Raw genomic sequence first — 23,096 nt, 5'->3', positions numbered from 1 at the left:
CATTATAATATTAGTGGGATTTCTAACTGGTATATCGAAAATATATAAAATTACAGTATGAGACTTAAAAAAAGCCCATTTAGGTACTTACTAAAAATATCCTACTTAAATATTTCAAGTTGACTCATCCATCCGCACTGAGGCACCAAAAACGTCACGTCAGAATGATATTTCATAATTTAATATCAAAAGTCCCGAAAAGTGAAGCGATAAAGAACGAGAGTACTTTATTAAAATTCCATTTTTTTTTTCAAAGTTCTAAAACATCATTCCGGCCCGATGAGTTTATGTGGAGTTTTTATTAAGACAGCGATATTTTTTAACAATATTTCAATTTCAATTTTATTTAAAAAATTCCATGTTTTTGCATACGAAATAACCTTACTTCTTTACTTACTCTTTACGTTTTAGTTATTCGATGGTAGTCATAACAACAGTTTTCAAAACGACGTAATTAATTATCAATTTAACTCAACGACTACCTATTTAATGTGTTATTAAGCCCATGTATGTTACGGCATCAAAATATCTATCGATTACTCTAACATCCTACATTCTATTGACCCTATGCGAAAGTTTGTGAGGATGAATGTGTGTAACTTAAAATAAGTACTTCTTCACGCAAAATCTATGGACCGATTGTTATGAAATTTGGCATATAGGTAGAATATAGCCTGGAATAATAAATAGGGTACTTTTTATCATGAAATTTCCACGGGAGCGAAGCCCCGGGTCGCAGCTAGTTGTATACATATAAATACGATTAACAAAGTAACAACACGTGTACCTAATTTTAGTCGTTCGTTAAATCATTGAACCGAAATTATTAGATAAATTTAACTAACACACATGCGAACTAAATGTTATGCCCCATATATCACACTAGCTGCGCTCCGGGACTTCGCTCTCGTGGGAATTTCGGGATAAAAAGTACCCTAAGTGTTATTCCAGGTTATATTCTAGCCGTGTACCAAATTTCATAACAATCCGTCAGAAGATTTTGAGTGAAAGAGTAACAACCAAACATACATCCTCACAAACTTGCGCATTCACATCGACCCATCGTAACCGTGCGTAACTTTTGTTAAATACCGCAAAAGGTGCAAACCCTTACAAAGTGCTACGACAGATGTTCATTGAAGCGGCTCGATTACTGAGATCGGTTCAGTGATTTTCTTATAGGATCGAACTCGGACTTTGTCAAATTTGACTATTATTATACTGCAGTCTATTAGATATTAGTATCGTTAGTAGATGTAAATAGGCAATTTATGTATAAAGAATCAATACAATCGTCACAATCACCCGTCCCAACTTTACATGGCAACCTGCCTAGATGTGTATAAATATTTAAATCTACTAATGTCATGTGTTATTGCAATCTCTAATACCTACACCTGGCTACCCGTCTATATAAACCATCTGTAAGAAATTATCTAAATTATACATAAAAACGGCTTCAAAATACATTGTTAAAATAAAGCAACGATAAACATAGCAACTATATTTAATCATGTATTGATTGATACTATTATTAGACAAATCTAATTCGAACCTTTACCAAAGGTGAGTTGCACCGTCAATTTGACGTTGATTTTAACCAGCAAAATGGTACTTTGTGTATTTTCTGCGCATGTTGAAGTTAACGTCAAAGTTGACAGTGCAACCCACCCTAAAAGGCTATGTATCAAAATTATGCAAATAAAAAAAGATTGGTTAAGTTAAAGATAGCGTGAACAAACTTAATTTTGCATTTATAATAGTTAGAATATAATATTTGCTAGGATTAGGATGTTGAAGGAAAAGACGTATACAAGTATATAATTTAAAAAAAAAAACAAACAACAAAATCTTCACGTGACAACAATGCTAAGGCGCTTCTACACGTATACTACTAGATAAACTAAGAAAAACATTTCCATCAACCGTGATAATGATCCGCTTCGAAACAAAATGTTTATAATACCTTGGCCGCGATTTTACCGTGCACGTTCAATCAGTCTTCATCTTTACAACCAATTACGTTTCCAAAATACCACAGTGGTTGCAAAAGAAAACACTGCCAATATAAACAAGATAACTTCTCCACATGTAATACCTACTTAACTGGTATGTGTCTATATAAAATTTACCTAAAAGTGTGTTTTGTTTGTCGTCTTTCACGTCGAAATAGGCCAGGGAATAGCGTAATTGCCGTGAAGTCAAATCAGTTACTTTTATCCTGGTGTCAAAAAAATAAACACATGGGGCTTGTATTACAGTAAGCACAATTGACGTCACAAATGTTGGAGTCAAAAACGTTTTAATTACATTTTAATGAGATAAATAAGAACTAAATGATACCATAATATTGATAATAATAAAGTGGCATTTCATTCTCGTGTTTCATTATGTGAATGCATTTATACATTTTATTTCTCACCCTATTGATGTGATTTTTGATGTGAAGATACCAGGGTGAAGATACCAGGGTCACCCTAAACATACCAGGGTGAATTTCACGAGCGTTTTGAACACTTGTACCATACACAGTAATCAATTTAATTATCCTATTTTATAAATAAGTAAAGTACTGGTACAATGTTAATTTTATAAATGATTAATTTTAAAAAAATATATTCTTTATTTTTAAAAATGTGCGACCCTAATGAAAAGTTACATGCCGCGTTCAAAAAGTCGTGAAATTCACCCACCAATGATAATTTCGCAACAGGATTATAACGGTGAACTTCTTGCAACTAAAATGATGTTGAATTAATGAACTGTTCCCGCGAAAATTGATGAAGTATCTTCCACAATAAAGCCACTTCGTCTATTTCCGTTGTTTGTTTACGTGTTTTTGCATCGGATGAAGTGTTTACGTTCGCTATGAAGCTTCTTCGATGTGCTTGCAAATAGACTAATGAGACTGATCAAGCGTTCGAGCTTCTGAAATGCTTGTTTTTCGAACTTTATCCTTGAAAATATAAGATGTATATTATCTTTATCACTTGCACGTAGTTTTTTTTTACCTTGTTATGGCATAATGTGACATTTATTGTATTTTTCTATAAAGTTTTCTATAAATAAATTATTATATAAATTTTTTAAGTAATTTTTTCTATAAATATTTATTGTATTGTTCTATAAAGCTCCGATGAATATTTATCACTAGAATTCATTATTTATTCCAAACAAGCTGTTAACCACGGCTTCGCCAGCGTGAATTTCCCACGGAAACATTTATTTTTCCGGGATGAAAGGTAACCTATGTCCTTCTTCATACCTACTTCAAATACGTGTGTAAAAAATAAAATTTCAAGATAATCGATTGAGTAGATAAAGCGTGAAGAGGTACTTAACAAACAATCAAACTTACTTTCGCATTTATATTATTAGTTAGGATTTCTTTTCCCTGAGCAAAGCCGGGGCAGGCCCCCAGTATTTATATATAACCATCTAATAATCTAAATACATAACTATGTCCTCGTAAAGGTAAAAACAATAGCTCTTGTGTGTCATGGGTTTGTCTCGATTGCTTGAATACTGCGTTTGGAATGATTTCATGAAGTTCAGTTGCACAATGGTTCGGTCACAAATGAAGTTCAGTTTTGGGAAAACATGATTAGATTTTTCTCATCGCCAACAACCATCGACACGCAATGAAGAGGTAATCACATAAGTATATGTAATTTCAAATCGAAATAATTCTCAACCTAACCAGCCTTTTTATCTTTACCTTGATATTCGTATTTTCATTAGAAAACTAAAAGGGCTTCCGTGCTCACGTTCTCATTTCAAAATATTCCAGGTTTTTGAGCTCTTGTGCCCAATTTAAAGGTTCCATGCACCAGTTACAACACTCGCATGCATTTGGGTCAAGTTTTCGTAAGTCGGGATGACCTGTTAAGGTAGCTTATCTTACAGATATGTCTTCTCTCATCAGCTGTGAGGAAACCGAAATGTAAAAGTTTCGCTATCTATATTGACAGAAATCTACATACATAAAATTGGACATTGACTGACTGATATGATTTTATCAATTAGTATGGATTGCACCGTCAACTTTAACGTTCACTTTAACGTGTGAAAAAAACGCCAAGCACGCCGCCGTTTTGTCTAAACGTAGGTACTCGTAGGTACACTCGGCGCGCCGGTTAAAGTCAACGTAAATTTGACCCTTAGTAACTTGAAATTTTGTCTTAAAAAAGGAGTTTTGAAAATTCCATCCCTTCTTCTGTAAGTATCGATGACAAAACTTTTCGCGATTGTTTCGTAAGCGCCTGAAATCCAGGTTTTGTTTTCACTCTTTTTTTCTCCACATATCTTCAACATATTATCAGAACATTCTCACGCTTCAAAATCAAAATCAAAATCAAATCATTTATTCAGAAATTAGGCCTTCACAGGCACTTTTTCACGTCATATTCTAAATTAAATGATGTTTACCAAAGCTACAAACTACTAGCTTTGTCTTTGACGACTTCAAGCTATAACCTTTTTTAGGTTTAGCCTAATCAAACATTCAGTTCAGCTTCCTCGGAGTATATCTCGGAAATATATCATTGCATTTTAAAGGGCAGCTTAAGATAAAATGGCCTAAATCGTGACCCATCCATGCCCCAAACAGGATAATCAGAAATATAGTTCGCCGAAGGCCGCCATATAGCAACGAAATTGATGTCTACACGTGTATCGAGTGCCAAATGAGGCAAAGGTTTTAGCAGAAAACTAGTTTTGCAGAAGTAATCAAATTATTTATCGTATGCAGATAGAATTTCCGCTATTCTAAACATGTATCCAGTGTGTCTATCAGTGTCTTTGCATGACACGAACCATACTAAGATACAATAAAGGTACGAGTTTCATATCATGAAAATTCCTTGTGCCTTCCGAAGCACGGAGGAACTCAAGATATTGATTATAGGATTCATTTTTGGTCACCCATCCAATTACCGACCATTGTGAGAGTGTTTTAACCGTCACTATCACGGACCGAGGGCTCTAACCACGGCGCCATTGAGCTCTTCATTATATACGACGAGAACAAGTATCATTTATACGAGTACAAAAATTATTATAAATATGGTTAATTAAGGTTTGTAGTTTCGTTTTCCCATAGAAAACCGAATAATATATTTTGTCATTCGTCAAAATGGCAGAATTAATTTAAAAATACGGATCATTTTCAATGAAACATACGGATAAAGCTTAGAGTACGTACTTATGCTCATTTTTATTCTGAATTTCTCACAGGAAGAAGCCTTGGAGTATCGTTAGTTACATGTTTCTTTCGATGACAAATTGACAATACATTATGTTTCTCAAAATAGCCCCCTGGCCGGATTGGCTCTCAACGAGGGAAATGTCCGCATTCTTTATTGCTTCAAAAAGCTTGACCCAAAATCTTATTTATAAGAAGTATTTACGGAACACAGTTGTTGAAATAGCTAAGTAATTGATAGCATTAACTCTGATTTATGTTTGTAAATAAATTGTTATTTAAAAATAAATGGATTCTTTTATAAAAATACCATTCTAATGATTGAAAAACATGGCGATCTAAAAATATTATTGTACACGCCAATATATTTTTTATATATTTTTCAGCCTTGAATTCTTCTCTAATCTCTTTAAGGCATTGGCTCAGTGTACGTTTCTCCAGTAAATTGTTGAATTGTTGAAGCTTCCATAAACCGTGGCCACATTGATGGTTTCCATCAATGCTGCCAGCCCTCTGAGTACTTAATGACAAATTTCGGGGCGATTATATACATATTTCTTTTTCTGTTTAATCAACTCAACTGATATTCTAAATGCAAATCCTTACATGTTACAAAAAAAAGTCCCCAATTGTCGCATCTATCTGTATGAACATAAATGTGGGGGGGCCTATGCCCAGCAGTGGGACGGAATAGGTTAAAAAAAGATGTCAAATTTACATTAAACCTCACATCCTCGTTACATATTATAAAACAAAGGCCTCTGCCGCGACTGTATGTCTATCTGTTCGCGTTAAACTCAAAAACTAAGGCACGGATTTTCACGTGGTTTTCACCAACAGAGTAAGGCATATAAGAGTATAATTTATGTTTTTACCTGACAGATGCTGGGACGGACCGATAGTCTTTATTAACTAACTAGAACATATTAAAGTAGGTACAGTTTAGGAACTAACTAATTGGTAGTTCCAACAGCTAATGTTTGCTTTGCCAAGGCTTTGTCCCAAACTTTGTGGATGAGAAACCTAATTTATTACCTTTAAGCTCTCGTATGTAAGATTACGTAAGGGCTTAGTGTACTTTCGCCCTAATTTTGTTTATGAAGTTCTAATTTACTTCAAGAAAGATTGAAAAACAGCCACATGGCTCCTCGTCATTGCACAAGCTGAGTAGGACATTTAATGTACCTTTGTAAAATTATAATTTTGTTAATTTCCTGAAATGTAATATACCTACATGTGTGTTATGAATAAATTTATATTTCTATTTTTAGATTTGCAATCCAATTTTTTAATTATAAAATACATTATTTATGATAGTAACATTATAATATTTATAAAATTCGTAAAATTACTTTAATAAGTATATATTACACAAAGTAAAAAAGAAAACATATTGGAAAGTTGAATTTGTCTTCTGTCATTTGCATACTTTCATGAAATAAACGAATATTGATCCAGATTTTTGTTACAGACTAAAAAACAAAGCGAAAATGGGGCCTGATGAAAATTTCCGCCCAAAGAGAAGTGAAATTGGTAAGTAGAAAGATTTACATTAAAATGTCTAAGCATTATTGCTTAGAATGCTTTTATTTAACTATAAACCATATTTCACTATAGGAGCAGTTGAAGGAATATCATGCCGAAAAAGGAGTTAGTTCGTTTAAATTATAATTTTGTTCATTTCCTGTAATGGTATTTAAAGCTATGAATAAATTTATTTCTATATTCCAGCAAGGTCAATGGCCTCCTAAGTTTATAATTTATACAAACCAAAATAATAAACAAAAATAACCAACAATAAGGCGTTCATAGCCTCTGGAGGTCGAATCCAGTATCGAAATTTTCCATATAACTCAAAGTAATGTATTCACATGAACGTAAAATTAATTAGTACAGGCTAACACACACTATACGTAATAAAGCACTAGCCTTTTCTCGCTCAGCACGTTTTTCAGGAGTGAGAAGCATGAAATAATTTGTGTGGTTGTGTCTACATAATCTCATACATATTTTGAGGCTTGCCTGTCCTGTTTTTATGACTAGTGACGTCCAGTCTCAAACAAACTAGTCAACTAATCAGTCCACCAATGCCAGAGTTTCCTCACGATGTTTTTCAGAAGCATGAGTCAAATACAAACTCACGTGGCGTTTATCATTATAATAATGACTCATTTTCCTTTCCGGACTGTGAGCGGCAGTTTAAAAAAATACGAAATATAAGTACTGTAATAAGGATTAAATTCCTGGGCGAATTACTTTAAAAGTACTCTTTAACATAATAATGGAACAAATAAAATACTTTCTATTGAATGAATTCGTGAATATACGCCTTAACTACATATAAATAAAAAATCCTTAGTCATACTGACGTCATACTCACCCCTTTCTCCATCGCTTCATCTGTAATTAAGTTAAATGGGATTTTTAATTCGAAGCAAAATTTATAATTTTAATTTTTTTTATGAGTCTTCTCATTCTGTATTATGCATGTCCACGTTTGTTACACATAACTAACACAATGTATAACATACATCAATACTTACCATATAGAAGTTATTCTTGAACGTTTAAAAATAATTATGTAACATAGATTGTCTGTAGCCTATTACAAATGTATAAAGTACTAAAACGAGTATTCTTTTCAGAAAACATGGAGTCAGCGCCGCCGCGCGCCATCGTCGAAAAGCCCTTTTTGTTATCCGATGGCAGGTAGGGATCAATTACATTACTCATTCTATTTGTTTTCGCGCCAAAGCATCATTTCCCGACGCGGCTCTTGGTGGGATGTCTTATATTCCTGACATTTATAAATCGTACCCAAATTCTAACAAATCTCTGCATATCCTTGTGAGTGATATAACCGTTGTAATATGTGTTTTTGAGTACTTCGTCGTTGCTTTTTTGGTTAGAAACGTTATTATTTTATCACGGTACTTCATCTTTATCATAATTGACAACCTTTTCTCTCCCCACTGTTGGGAATATGCCTCTTTGGGAACGCCATCGTTCTCAGTCTTGAAGTAATTATAATATTTCGAAATTTTCGCTATAAAACAACTCTTTATGCAACAGAAAACACCGCTCTCATTCAAAAGTTTTTCAGACATAATTAGTACGTTGTTGGACCTAATCATTGGATCGAACTTTTACTTCTACATTACTCTTTTTATTTCGAAAGTGTTCAAAAAATTCATCAGTTTCCTGGTTACTAGAGTCCATGGACAGAGGCGTTTGCTTACCATCAGGCAAACAGCGTGCTCGTATACGCGTTCTTTGTAAGCTATAAAAAATAAATATATATTGGTCATAGATCAACAAAAACTATCAAGATAATTAAATGGTAAATGTTGGTACGTGTCATCGATAGAGATACGCTGTTCTTTACCAACCGCAAAATCGTATACCACATTTAAACTTTTCACACCACACCATATAAATACTACTTACGAGTATAATAAACAGCCTTTGAAAAAAGCCAATAAAAGTGTTGTTCTGTGGAAGGTTAATTTTATTATTTCCCTGTTTGTGCCAGGACCAGAGATTTGTGGCTGACAGCCATTTTGACCCGACTTGTATTGACATATCCAGCCAATATGTCAGCCAGGATCCGCCTCCAACGTGTGAGGGGAAACAAAACGCGAAAATGTTTCATATTTATTTAATAATAACACAAGAATCCAGGCTAAAGTGAACAAATTCTTCACAACATTGTTTGTAAATAATTTAAAATAATAAAGACGGGAATGAGCTGGTTGGTTTAAGCTGCGACATCATTTAATACATATTTTTCTTATAAAAACGTAGTAAAAAAACAATCTTGAGAATGTAATATGTCGCTCATTTGAATTACTTTGCCAATATTATTTCAAACGAATTGTTTATCTGTGTTAGTATTCGTTCACCAATTTAAATAAAGAGTATATATTTGTATTTTGTTTTTTTTTTGTGTTTGTAATGAGTAAACTCAAAAACTATTGGACCGGTTTTGATAAAATTTTGTACAAAAATAAAAGAAACTTCAAGAACCGGTTTCGTTCAGGTAAAACTTGTGAACATTTTCTGATTGATCCTTTTCGGAAATATGAAAGGACATCTCTAGTTGGAGATGTGTTCTACCAATACCTCATTGTTCTGTTACAGAATATCCATTTCCAAATAATTACCAACCTTTATCAACTAACTCACACGAAAATATTCGGCTGCTGTTGTCAGACCACAAACTGGTTACAATTCGATTTACCTGCAACATAGCAAAGTTGTCCAATTGGCTGCATTCGCTTGGTAACTTGTTTTTGCTTCGTCTGTTACATGAAATATTGAAACTTTGAAATCCACCCTGATTTTAGAGAACTAATGCCTGATCCATACTTATACCTACTTATAAGCTTTGTATTCTCTTTTGTAATGAATAATGTCAAAAACGACTGGACCGATTTTGATGAAATTTGCCATAGAGATAGACGAAACGTTCAGTAATATAGGCTACTTTTTAAAATTATGGTTTTACCCGAGCGAAGCCGATTAGTAGGCCGTTAGTATTATATTCGCAAAAGTTACAATTTAGGAGAAACACACATATGTATATATAACATATAACATGTTTAGTAATTTTTATTGATTTGAAAGGCTTTTGGAATGCTCTAAAAAGTGTCCAAATTCAGGTAGAACGCTGATGATTATAGAGGTAGAGACGTGATAAAAATTACTATATAAATTGTATACGCAAGTACAGGCTAACAATGTATACTGTCTTCTTGTTATTTGTATTGCATGCCAGTGAAAGAGCACCCTACAGTTGTCTTGCGTCTTTTGTTCAGTGATAGTAAGCAGCGCCCTCCGAAACGACTAGGTATTTTGAACTTTTGATCAGATTTCTCTCAATCTGTACATTTTTTTTCCAATTCGTCAGCGAGCGATTATATATTTGAATAATAAGTATTATATATTTGAATGCCCTAAGTTTTTTCTCTGTAAGTGAAATGTAAATTTCTTTGAGAAAATAAATTTCTTTGACAACATGTGATGAGACCTATATAGCTTTGATTCTCAAAGTAGTCAATTGGTGCTGGTCTGAACGTAATAATTAGTAAATAATATCCAAATTCATGATAACATTAATCACAAAGACAAATTAATTTTGCAAAATACGTGGAAATTGTGTGAATACAATTTTCAATAATGCGAACGAACCGGAGAATTGTATCCATCAACCAACTAGACTGAAATCATAGAATGCCTCTCACATTTTCAACGCCACAATGTTCAGGGAAATTGCATTTCAAATCTCGTGCATAATAGGTATTCGAAATACTAGTATTTAGAAATATCCATATTTAGAGAAGTAATTAGAAATATCATTTTAGGATAATCTCTTAGTCGTCGTTTACTCTAACTCTTTTTCTCAATAACGCGGTCAACCTGAAAAATCCCTTTGGTCTATTTTAAAGTCCCGACCCGAGTTAGTGACATATTAAATCACACAGACAAATCACACAGATTGAACTAGCCCCAAAGTAAGTTCTATACTTGTGTTATGGGATACTAACTCAATGATACTATGTTTTATAATATATACAATACATATGTAGATACAAATCCAAGACCCGGGCCAATCGTCGATAAGTGATGTATATCATCCTAAATTGAATAAAGAATTTTGAATTTGAATCAGAAAAAGATCATTTTCCATCTAGACCCGACCGGGGATCGAACCCAAGACAAGGATACTTGACCAAATTGAAATGTTTCATTTTACTGCTCAACTTCGTCAGCAGCAGCGACTCTTTCTACAGGTCAGATATACTTTTTAATACGGCTAAACCCCGAAGTGCGGCTACACTTACCTAAGTGTAGCCGCAGGTACCTACCTAGAGCCTACTATGTTGCCACGTGCGGCTTCAGAGTTCAACCGTAAGCCGTAACATATTCAACAATATGATGATCATCTAAAAGTCGCCATAGTTATAGTAACACATCTTAGAGTTGCGAAACTTGAAGACCTTGTTTCACTGTATGGTGGACTTATAGCTAGAATTGAGATTAAATAGTGACAAGTTGCTTGTCATCTTTGACCTTTACAATCTACGCGAGCAAAGAATATATAGATATAATTTTAAATTTAAAACATTATCCCCAGGGTGGAGCTGGAAGCGTGGCTGGACAAGGCTACTTACTCCCACGGAGAGTCTATCAACGTGAGTGTGATAGTCGCAAACCATTCCTCCAAAACCGTGCGACGTATCAAGGTTAGTCTATTACTTCTTTTTCTTCTCTTTTCGTCGTATGCTCTTGACGGAGCATGATATGCGTGCCGATGATCTGAAAAATGAGAAACTGGAGCCCTAGTCTCTCTGAACTAATCTGAAGTTTCAATATTTGATCCTGCTGTGTCAAATCTTTTTGAACCCACTTACTTACGCATTTTATTAATACATCACGAATTGTTGACAAAACAATAGTACTCCAATAATATCCATTTATCAAAAAAAATAAAAATTGTACTTACCAGAAAAATAAATTCATTCACTTTCTTTCTGCGTGCGTCTCTGCTACATCGTAGATTAATTGAATTGCGCAGTAATGTACATTTGCATACGTATATTGTAACAAACAAAATATAACTATATATTTGTTGTTATTTGTATTTATCCCACTTGGTTTTCCTATTATTTATTGAACTAGAAATAACAAACAGTTTATTTAGGGAATTCGTTATTACTTTTCTGATTGGACTAACCTTTCACATTTGTGTGGGCGTTAGGACTGACATAATACATCTTTCTACAAGAGCCTGAGGCACCATTTTACGGAAAATATACAACACTTAGTAACGATGTAGTACAGTAGCAATAGTACCTAGTAATTGAATTACCAATTACAAATCTTCACAAGAGACAATTAGCGACTGGAGACGCTAGCTGACGCGCGATATAGTGAAGAGGCTAGGCTGTGAATTGAATGACTAATTAAGCTTGTTAGCTGCAACACACAAATTTTAAAATACAACACGTTTCACATACTGTGGATTAATAAGTATATAGTTTTATGTAGTAACCCGCAGTTTTATCCTCGACACACAACAGTTTTATCCTGGCACAAACTCGAACGCATGTAAAAAACCTTTTCCCGACATTTTTTTCCTGTAGTCCTGTAAAGAAGACCTGTTGTTCGTTACCTTTTATGTATTTCCATTTTTATAACGTTAAATAATTACTGATAACGTTTTCCTTAAAATAAATAATTTGCTTTTTACTTTCAGTAATTAAGTCTTTGCGTTGATATACTCTTACTGTGTTGTAAGAGATTAGAAAATAGATAACTATTTTCTCGGAATTTCTGTGTTTTAGTATAAGTTTTCTCGTAAATGGAAACACGCTGTGGCTATTATTCGTTCAGCGAACTAACTCTGGAATAAACTTATTCTCAAAAGGTCAGTCTTGCTCTGGGGAACATATGGTTCACCAAATTAATGTTTATTGTTACTAAGCGCTTATTTATGAACTAATAACCAATAGTGACGCCTGCAATTATAAAAATGTGTAATATATTATGCTATGCTTTGTGAATTATGAAATGTTATGGTTATTCAAAACTAAGCTTCGATATAGCACAGCGCATCATTCGAATTCCAGCTTATAGTATAAATTTTGGCATTAATAAAGGATTTTTATGAATTCCATCCTAAAAACAATAAACAACATCCACGTGGATAAAATCCAAAGTTAAATGTCATTTTGAAAAGTTGCAAATATATTCAATTAGGTTTTTTTTTTCTCACATATTTCATTTTACACACTCATTTCCAAATATGATGAATTCCTGTTAGAATTTTTATTAAAATCTTTTATGTTTACTTACTGGAGTGAGAGTAAATATTAAAGTCTACTTTTAGCACTCGGTAATCTCTGCTATAAATTGCAGGTCATCTGAGAGCTGCCGACTCAACAATGTCCTTTTAACGACTAGATGCTTTTCATGACATTTTTATTTATCCATCAATGTTTGCTATAAAATATGAGTATTGTAGAGAGTTGAGATCTTAACCATCTCTCAGAACCCCTTATTGTCTTACTGTTATTTATTTTATTATAATAATTCGGAAAACTAACAGCTTGAAATACACAAGTTTCACAATTAAATTTCATACATTCTTGTTCCAAAACAACAAAAAGTAAATTTTTCGCATAAACCGTTAATACAGCTTATTCAAAAAAATCACATATCTGCAAACATATTAAAAAACTATATAAATAAGATGTTTTGTAATGTGTGTAGAATATTTATATAAAAAATCTGTCACCTCATTATTGAAGCTATGTAATCTTTTATCCCTGAGTAAACACAGGTCTGTAATTTAAACGTTTTAGTACGCTATGATGCCAAACCATAAACCTATTTATGCTAAGACAGTTTGTCTCATGGTGCAAATATTTACATTATGGGTACTAGCAATAATTTATGTGACCTATTAATATTAGCGTGAAGACATTAAAATATTCAGTTAGTCAAAGCGTATGTTACACGGTCAACTAAATATTGTTTTTATGGTGCTTATGGTTCCTACGTGATGGCTTATAACTAGAAATTATGTGACCTATTTATATTAGCGTGAAGTCAAAGACACTAAAATATTCAGTTAGTCAAAGCGTATGTTACACGGTCAACTAAGTGTTGTGTTTTTATGATGTTTATGGCTCCTGCGTGATGGCTTTTATCTACATATTTGTTTAAACAAATGTCAGCTAAACAGAAAGTTTTATACATTACTTCTGTCTACATCATACTAAATATATTGCTAATATTGTCTGTCTCTATCCATCTATCATGAAATTACCTCCCTTCCTTTTGGAAGAAGCGTGAAGCGAAGCCCCTACAGTTGGTTTAGGCCACATCAACACGTCGTTACGACAAAAATGTCTCTTTATATTTCTCATATACTTGACTATGTTATTTTTGGCAAATAAATATGTTATCTTTCATTCAAATTCTACTAGAATATCTCCTTGAATTATACTAATATATTGCCCACAGACTTTGGTGGTGCAACACGTAGACGTCTGCATGTTCTCAAACGGAAAGTTCAAGAATGTGGTGGCGCTGGTGAAGTGTGGTGGAACTCCGGTGATGCCTGGCCAGACCCTCACAGACACCTACACACTGACACCACATCGAGGTCAGTTTAAATGAATGTCGTTTCTAATGTCCATAAGAAATGTAATCAATGCAGAGAGATGGATCCCCCATTGAGTATAATTTAATACCTCTTTGAACTAAGAGGATCACTCATTAAAAACAAACTAGATATTTGTTTTATTTATATTGCCCTTATTTATCCAAGTATTTCGTCCTCAGGTGTTACTAAAAACTGGATTGCTTTGGAAGATTCGTATTCTAAAACAGGAGCGAGTCTTGCGTCTACTGTTCTATGCAACAACACTCCAGAGGATCGAAATGTTTTCGCCATTTACGTATCCTATTACGTCAAGGTAAAGCTGACTCTCAGCGCGATGGGAGGAGATGTGTCCGTAAAGCTACCTTTCACACTTACACATTCATGTATCAATGAAGCTCCAACCGACAGCGTTACAGAAGAAGCCACGCCAAAAATAATTTTAGAAGGGAAAGAAAACAGTGAAGAAGAAGACAGCAAATGCGAAATAGAAAAAGACAAGCAGAACAATAATGGTGTTAATGACAATCAACAAACAACATTCAATGATGATGCTGAAGTGAATTCTCCAGAAGACCATCGTCTTGTAGCTGATGTTCTGGTTAATATTGAAAATAAGATTGAAAAGCCAAAAGTGTTCGAAGGTACAGAAGTACGCGCTGTGAAACCTAATGATGAAGAATTGGACTTAATCGTGAAATACCCAGGTTCTGATACGTGATCCGACGAGGAATGCAACGCAGATGCAGGTGGCAATAAGACTGAAAGAGTGGAAGATAAAATACCGGCTGGGTCCACGGTACGCAAAGGGGAAATTCAAATTCAGAAAAGTGGTTTTGCTGAAAATTTAAAGAGGGCGGTATGTTGTATAGATAGACGAAGACAGTCATAGCTCAGATTAAAGGACCACGGTAAGCCATGTATGTATATTATAAAGGTCATTTATCCAATTCGAATGTTAGAAATGTACCAATTGCGTAGAAATTATTCAACGTTTTTAATAATTGTATTTTATAATGATTGTAGTAATTTATAAGTTCAAAAGTATTTAACAAAATGTTTATCACTCAAAAATAAATAGATTCTATCAAGACACTTTTGTGCTTTCGGTGGTTAAGGATGCTCACGGAGTTAACTTGAATATTAATGTTCTTGTTTGTGAAAAATATATTTATAAAATAAGAAATTATTCCAAGCACTGAAAATTATTTAGATTTACTAACGATGTCAATGAAATATGTCTGATAAATACGAATTGCTATCTAGTCACTAAAATAAAACACCGTCTTGTCAATTTAATCATGTCGTAATTATAATATTGCATGAAATGAAGAATATTGCTTTTCATGGTTAAGTGATGTTGTGTTTTCATCTTTTGTTAAAACAACAAAAGAAAGTCTATAGGACTACTAACTGAAAATTTTAAAATACAAGTCTGATTGTATTAATTTATTTTCACCATATACCTACTTGATAACATTAACCATTACTATCCTTTAAGCAAAATATTGAATTTATTTTCCGAAATTTGATAAATAATTATCACAATTTTGTGACGCTACATTATACTAATGATATCCATATTTTTGAAATACAAGTACCTCTACGTTACTATAGGTCATTCGATTATTATATATCATTCAATATTTTATAAATTAGTAATATAATCAGTCAAAAAGCTTCATCAAAACCTTTTCCGAAAAGACCATGAAAATTATCCTATGGTTTTTTTTTAATTTATAAAAATTTAAAGAAAAATGACCACCTTTTAAAAATAACCTTAATTTCATATACAGAAGCACCATAATATTATAACTATTTAACTAAATGTTTAGAATTGTATTTTATCACAAGACTTGGCTAGAGCCAAAAAAATGCCTGAAATGATATTACGCTTACTAAATCGTAGTGTAAATAAATGTATCGATTGTAAGGTTATGACTAATGCAATGTGTAAAATCTAATATTAAATAATACTTTGTAAAACATAGCTTGACCTCTGTGACAGATGACAAATAGTATAAAAGTCACACATTTGTGTAATAGACACTGTAATAGATAAAAAAATACTATATCTGTCATCCGACTGTCATTTGGGGCAGCTCTATTTTACAATGTATAGTTTTAATTAAAATTTCAAACTAATCGAAGTAATGTATCAAGATATAGTATAATTTTACAGGCATTTTATCACAAGACGGCCTAAACTTTTGAAATAGACATTATCACAAAATTTCGGTCGTAATAATTAAAGTCCCATTTTAATATTATTAATTATCATCGGAAAATCATTAGAGGGTGTCTGAAGGTTTGAATGTCTTTTTTATTTATGACCGGCGAAAAAGGTACTCAACTTATGAAATTTCATAAGGTACATTATGATAATGTTCTTGATAATATTTTTAGTTCAATTCAAAGATTTTCTACGTAGTCTTGTTTTTGATTTATGTAAAAGATGTAATCTATTATGCAATACGGTTATATTTTGAATTAAAGTTTATTATTTCAGCCCATTATAATGCACTAATCAAATTGCACAAAATTATCGAAAGTTAGGGTGAGTTGCGACGACGACGTTTAGACAAGATAGCGTACTTTGCGTTTTTCTGCGCAGGTTAAAGTTAACGTTAAAGTTGACTGATGCAACCCACTCTTAAATAAAAATAAATAATTGAATGCGAACTTTAATTTTTAAAATATATCCATCTTGTTTTCTACTTCATACCTCAGTACCATGAAATCAAGAAGTATGCTGCTAAAACCATTTACTGACTTTCGTAAAACGCAATCTGTAAATATGTAAATAAAAATCCATTTGTTTACATTACATTGAATTTTATTCTACCAAAAGCCCTCTTTGCCTTTCGAGTCGAATCAGGTTAGGTTAATCTTGATAAAGTATATTTGCTTAGAGTTATAAATTGTAGATAGGTATATGAATTTTTAAATTTTGAAATTTTATCGGTTGTGCATGAAATGATTTCATTTGGGAGTTTGCACTCCAATCCAAAAAAATCACATCAAATTCACTTATTTGTGGAACTAAATCGGAGAAAAAACTTGCTAAACTCACACCGAGAAAAATGTCACTACCCAACATTGTCACTATACCAGAACGCTATTTTCACAAAATCTTAATTAATCTATACTATTATTATAGAGGTAAGCGTTTATGAGCTTGTATGTTTGAGATGGGTAATCTCCGAAACTACTGAACCGATTTCAAAAATCCTTTCACCATTAGAAAGGTACATTATCCAAGATTTCTATAGGCTATATTTTATCTCAAAATTCCCACGTGAGCGAAGTCTGGGCAACATCTAGTTAATAATAAATTATTTTCTAAAGTCTCGTGGCGAAAGTGCCATTGAGCGAATATGTCCAAACTCTTCATGATTAAATTTTCCGATAGTGACATGCTGTATCAAGGACCCAAGTGTCCAGTCCACGAAGCTAGTCGGTTAATGATCTTTTTTTAGAAATAAATGGCCTGATTGTTCAATTTATGAAGGGCCAGTAACCACGCATTCGACCCAAATTAACGTTAAGGTCACGAGAAATCCTTATAAAGAGATGTTTAGACGCAAGGTTTTCTACTGAATTTTTAAAATAATCAAAGTTTGGATGGAAGTCGTGTTTGTAACTAAATCACGCCACATCCGTCTTCAATAAATTGATAATTATCACCTACCTAAAATTAAGTATAGATTGACCTTCAGTATGAAAGAAAAACACTCCTTTTGAAGTCAGATAATATTAACGAGACAAATCGAAACATGCGAAGTTAGTCACTAAAGTCGTTAGCCGCGAACTAATTCAGCTGAGTTCAGTCGGGATAAGCGTTTGATCTCCGTCCAAGTTAAAATGGTTTCTGGAAACTTTTTACTGGGTTATCTCTATACCATTTTTACACAGGTTGCGTAAAAAACGGGTTATAGAGGTATTATTACAATTATGTGGGTACTTTGATGTGTACAGGTAAAATCATAATAAATTATACACCTAAACCTTCCTCAGGAATCACACTATCTATTTGTGAAAACCGTACAAAAATCTGTCTCGTAGTTCATCGCGTACAGATACATACGGAACTTGTTTTTATGATATTTAAGTATTATTTACAAGCAGTTCCATTTTTCTGGTAAAGTTTTAGCTAACGAGTAGGGAAATATGGAGAGAAAATGTGTATATTGATAAAAACGATCCATTATTCAGGAATATTAATATTTTCACGTCTATTTTCAATTTTAAAATACATTATTATATTTTTTGTGCGTATCTACAAATTAATATATTCTAAAAACGTAATAAAGTCATATAATATTGAGTAAACTGATTTTTGTGTGAGCCGTTCTTTTTTATAGTTTAGTCAGATGAAACTGTATGAATCTTTTACAGACTGAACTTTATATGATACTAACTGTGCCCCGAACTGAAAACACAACTTTCGCAGATAAAATGTAAGTATCCTGGCCATGCTCTATCTTTACCGTTACCTTATACATTCGTTTCGTTTCATCGAAATCCTTCTAGTATATTTTCCAAAGTTTAGTTGATATGTAATTATTTTATATTCTTATATGCGGAGTGTGTATAACCGAATAGTTTTTTTTCCTATTCTCCCATGGATGTCGTAAACAAGAAACGACTAAGGGATAAAAAACTTATCAGCTGAAAGGCAACCACAGCATTCCCAAAAAGAGTTGATGACATTATTTGAGTGAATCAGGTGTTTTGACACCTGATTCCAAGATATGCACTCACTCAAATTCAGACAATTATGTCTGAATTTGATTATACCTATTAAGGTATAATTTAAAAAACATGTTTTTAATATTGTTGTTTAATATTATTAGTTATTTAGCATAATTAACTCACAAATATCAAATAACATGAGATTTTGCAATAACTAAAACGTCAAATATGGAAAAGTAACATTTCCTTTTATGTAAAAAAAAGCGTAGTTCTTTTTCCATAAAAATAATAATTACGTTGTGGAAACGATTACGTTCATGAAAAAAGCTCATGCTAACACAAGTTACCGGGAATTAATTAATTTCTGCTTCGCACTATTTCCGTGAGAGTATGCGGGTTGAGTTTCACATTTTCCACGTGCATGAGGTTCTTCAATAAAAAACTGTTCAAAGGTCCACACATGCTTTGAGTCAACACCTACTCATTTTATTTTTACACCCTGTTTACTGGGTAAGTAGACTGTTACTTTTGATTTATCCGCACATTATTGTATAATAATTATGTCACAATAGAAATAAGTGATTAATTTTATAAATTATTTGCTTCTTCGTCCCTCATCACATTTCAATTGAGGTCGGGTCGTGTGGTGTAATGGTTAAGACGCTCGCCTGTGGATCGAAAGGTCGCAGGTTCGTATGCTACTCGTGCCATATGAGTTTGTATACCAATCTGACTCGTATATAGTAGTTTTTATAGACCACCCCTTGCTTCCGGTGAAGGAAAAATCGTGAGCAAATCTGCACACTAGTTGACAGTTTAGTTTCCTAGTGTGTAGGCGACTACCTGCCACTAGATGGCGGTAAGTAGTCGTAAAAGTCATGCCAGATGCCTTTAGACGACTTGATTACTGACACCAGTGTTAGCAATAACACACTCGATATAATGATGATGAGTGCCAGAGAACTTTGCTCCTATAGGGTTTATATTCTGCATCTGAATCTCTTTTTGTATATTCATCACCAGATGGAAAGTGGCCTACCTTTCGGTTTGGGCCTTTCTGGTATCTTCATTATTCATCATCATCAACACATCAACCTAGTGCTGGGTATAGACCTCCATTTTTTCGCGTTTGGGGTATATTATATAGAAAAAAAAAATACAAAATATAATTAAACTTTTCATAAAAAATGTTACGATTTACGTTATGTTCTCGGAAAAAACTCACACTAACCTCACTGTACTGCTTATTCAGCCATATAATGCGAAGGATGAAACTATATAATATGATATTGACCATAACTGGAACATAAAAGTGATATAAACAGTGCAAGGTTTATTTTACTCCGTTATCACAATGGCGACTGCAGTAGCTAGCTATCTATAAAACTCACATATTATTATTGTAAAATACCCTGTTGATCATAAAAAATATATTCTTCTTCATAGTATACTTCACGGCTGAGGAGCGTTGTCATTACGTGTAATAATGACATACACAACAAATTTCTAAGCATTGATTGCCATTGCCTTCTTCATTTTACACACATAACCAGTGTGCAGGTTTCTCACGATGTTTTCTGGTGAACGCTTTGGAACTGCGCCTATTATTAATTCCCTCTGACGTAAGCCGAGAAAAGCTGCTGTTTTGTGAAGTGCTTTTGTAAAATGATATTATTTTTATTCGTTGTATGTCAATAACGAAAATGGAACTCTCTATTCTATCGAATTGGAGAAAAAGTGAATAAGATTTTTTGTATATTCGCGTTTAGATTCGCGTTTTGAGATTACAACATTCACCTACGTCACCTACCACATACTGTCCTGGAAATATTAAGAGCACATTAGAAACATAATATATAGCCAACGGCAAGTAAACTATATAATCTTTCATAATACAAAAATTATATAAATTTACAAATAACATAAAATTACAAAAATTATAATGATTTTGGATGCAGTTTGTTAGGACAACGGTTAAAAAACTGTTTGACCCAACGGTCGACTGATACTCGTAATTTTTATTGCACTAAGTCCTCCTATTGTACTTTTGCAAATTTATTTTGTGCAATAAAGCTTAAATATGTTATTACAACGCTGCAAGCTTAATTATAGGCAACGACAGAATTCCCAAAAAGGAAATCAGGCTTATTTATAAAATTAAGCTTAGTTATAAAATCACAGCGGAAACGCGGACACTGGGCTTCAAGACATCTAAACCGAGATTACCTACAACTTTGGGAATTCGCGATGTTGAGACAGATATGCGACAAACTCAAGATTATATATAGATACATAAATTTCACCCCTCATTTTTATATAATTGAAAAACATTTAGGTACTTTTAAAGTCCACTAAATTAATTTTACTAAATCTAAATCGTATCTAAAAGCATCTTTTGTGAAATTAAGAAAAACAAAAATTGAATCACGATAAATTAATTGCTCCAATCTCATGGCTAATTAATTTTACCTCAATCTCCTTGGAGGTTTAGAAAATTACTGTTTCAAATAGAAAATGTTTTTGTTATGTTTTTAAAGTCCCGTACCGCAAAAAATAAGAATCATTTTGATAGAAATGGGATCTTGATTGACGGACAGGCCGAAGTAACAGTATTACTTAGGACGGTCCGTCTATCAAAATCCTTTTTCTCAGGAACGCGCAAAGGCATAGTGGAAGTCACTTTTGGCTGTGAAAAATTGAGTTAACGCTATCAAAATGTCACGTGTTACTATTCACATGTGAATCAAAATCAACGGGGTAATTTAGAATTATTAAATTAATGAATTTAAAGAAAACCTTAAGTAAATAGCACATGAGCTAGGTATTAGTTACGGAACCAAGACTAACTTGCACTAGACCAATATTTTTACTACTTTCAGTGCAAACAATAACCTCTAAATCCATTAACAACTCGAATATGATAACAACGTATAAAAGACCTTATCTCTATTTGGCAAATTTCACAATATATTTTATCTGCCTATCCATAAGTAGATATTTACTATCTAAATCCCCATGTTAATGTGTAAGCTTATGGAACTTTTATGTCCCTTTTTAGTGAAGATATTATCAATTGTTTCGTAGTATAAGATCTCACCTGTGTAGAAAATAGAATTTTGCATAGCGGGCGAAACGTGTAAGTTTAAGTTTTCTTTTAATAAACACCACATTGTAAATAATGTAACCTCATATTTTTGTAAATAAATAATCTTTGTCTTTATCTTTTCTTTTCACCTTAACAAACAAAATGAACTCTCTTGATCATACGCCTCCTGGATTTCCAGATACAATCACAAAATCCTTTATTGTACATTAATATTTCTTCACTTTGTTCAAAGTTACATATATTTCCATATCTATATCTTCGAAAAAGTGACTCATATAATACCGATCAACCTTCACTTGTAAGTTCGTTTAATGTATTATTCATGTATTATTCAAAAAATACTAATATAAAGCTATATAGGCGAACAAAAAAAAGCCCAGTGGAATAAAAATTACCCTGAATGAGCGACTTCCCGCAATTTTGACTTAGAAACGACTGAAACCTCGAAAATGTTACTATATTTTCGGACCTATACCATAAAATTAGTAAGTACTCCGTACAACGTAGTACTTACTAATTCCATGATCTATACTTAGAAGAAGAAAACATGTCAAAAATGTCTGTCATTTAAAAACCTTGACGTTGGCAAAATAAAAAATCGTTTTGGCGAACGATGGAGCCATGAAATTAAAAACAAAACGCCATAACACAATAAAGAAAAATAAACGTAAAAACATCCTGTTTTCTTGAAAAATTAAGGCACTAACCAATACAATGATTCGTATTTAAGAAGGCGCGTCTCCCTTTCTACCAAGTATATAAGGCATTGATATAGGGTGTAAAAAATATAAAACTCACAAAGCATCCTTTTCATATTGAGCTGATCATGTGGAAACCTGTAAGAATGCCGATAACCAGGCTATTTCGGTACAAGGGCCGAAATGGCGGATTCAGCCGCTCTAACGATCAAAGGTACCGTATCT

At 33.0% G+C, this 23,096-nt stretch overlaps 1 protein-coding gene across 1 annotated transcript in view; it reads left to right on the top strand.

Moving 5' to 3' along the window:
* LOC128670192 (arrestin homolog) overlaps positions 1–16,577 on the top strand; it is a 43,508-nt gene extending 26,931 nt beyond the window's left edge. The window contains exons 7-11 of the mRNA XM_053745663.1: positions 6,675–6,736; positions 7,849–7,912; positions 11,340–11,448; positions 14,234–14,375; positions 14,555–16,577. Of these exons, the coding sequence (XP_053601638.1) occupies positions 6,675–6,736; positions 7,849–7,912; positions 11,340–11,448; positions 14,234–14,375; positions 14,555–15,093 (916 nt within the window). The 3' untranslated portion in view covers positions 15,094–16,577. The remainder of the gene's footprint in view (positions 1–6,674; positions 6,737–7,848; positions 7,913–11,339; positions 11,449–14,233; positions 14,376–14,554) is intronic.
* Positions 16,578–23,096: the final 6,519 nt, after the last annotated feature.

Source organism: Plodia interpunctella, chromosome 5 (genome assembly GCF_027563975.2).
Source record: "Plodia interpunctella isolate USDA-ARS_2022_Savannah chromosome 5, ilPloInte3.2, whole genome shotgun sequence".
Taxonomy (NCBI): Eukaryota; Metazoa; Arthropoda; class Insecta; order Lepidoptera; family Pyralidae; genus Plodia; species Plodia interpunctella.
The sequence above is the reverse complement of the archived record's forward strand: the minus strand, read 5'-3'. Positions and strand labels throughout refer to the sequence as shown.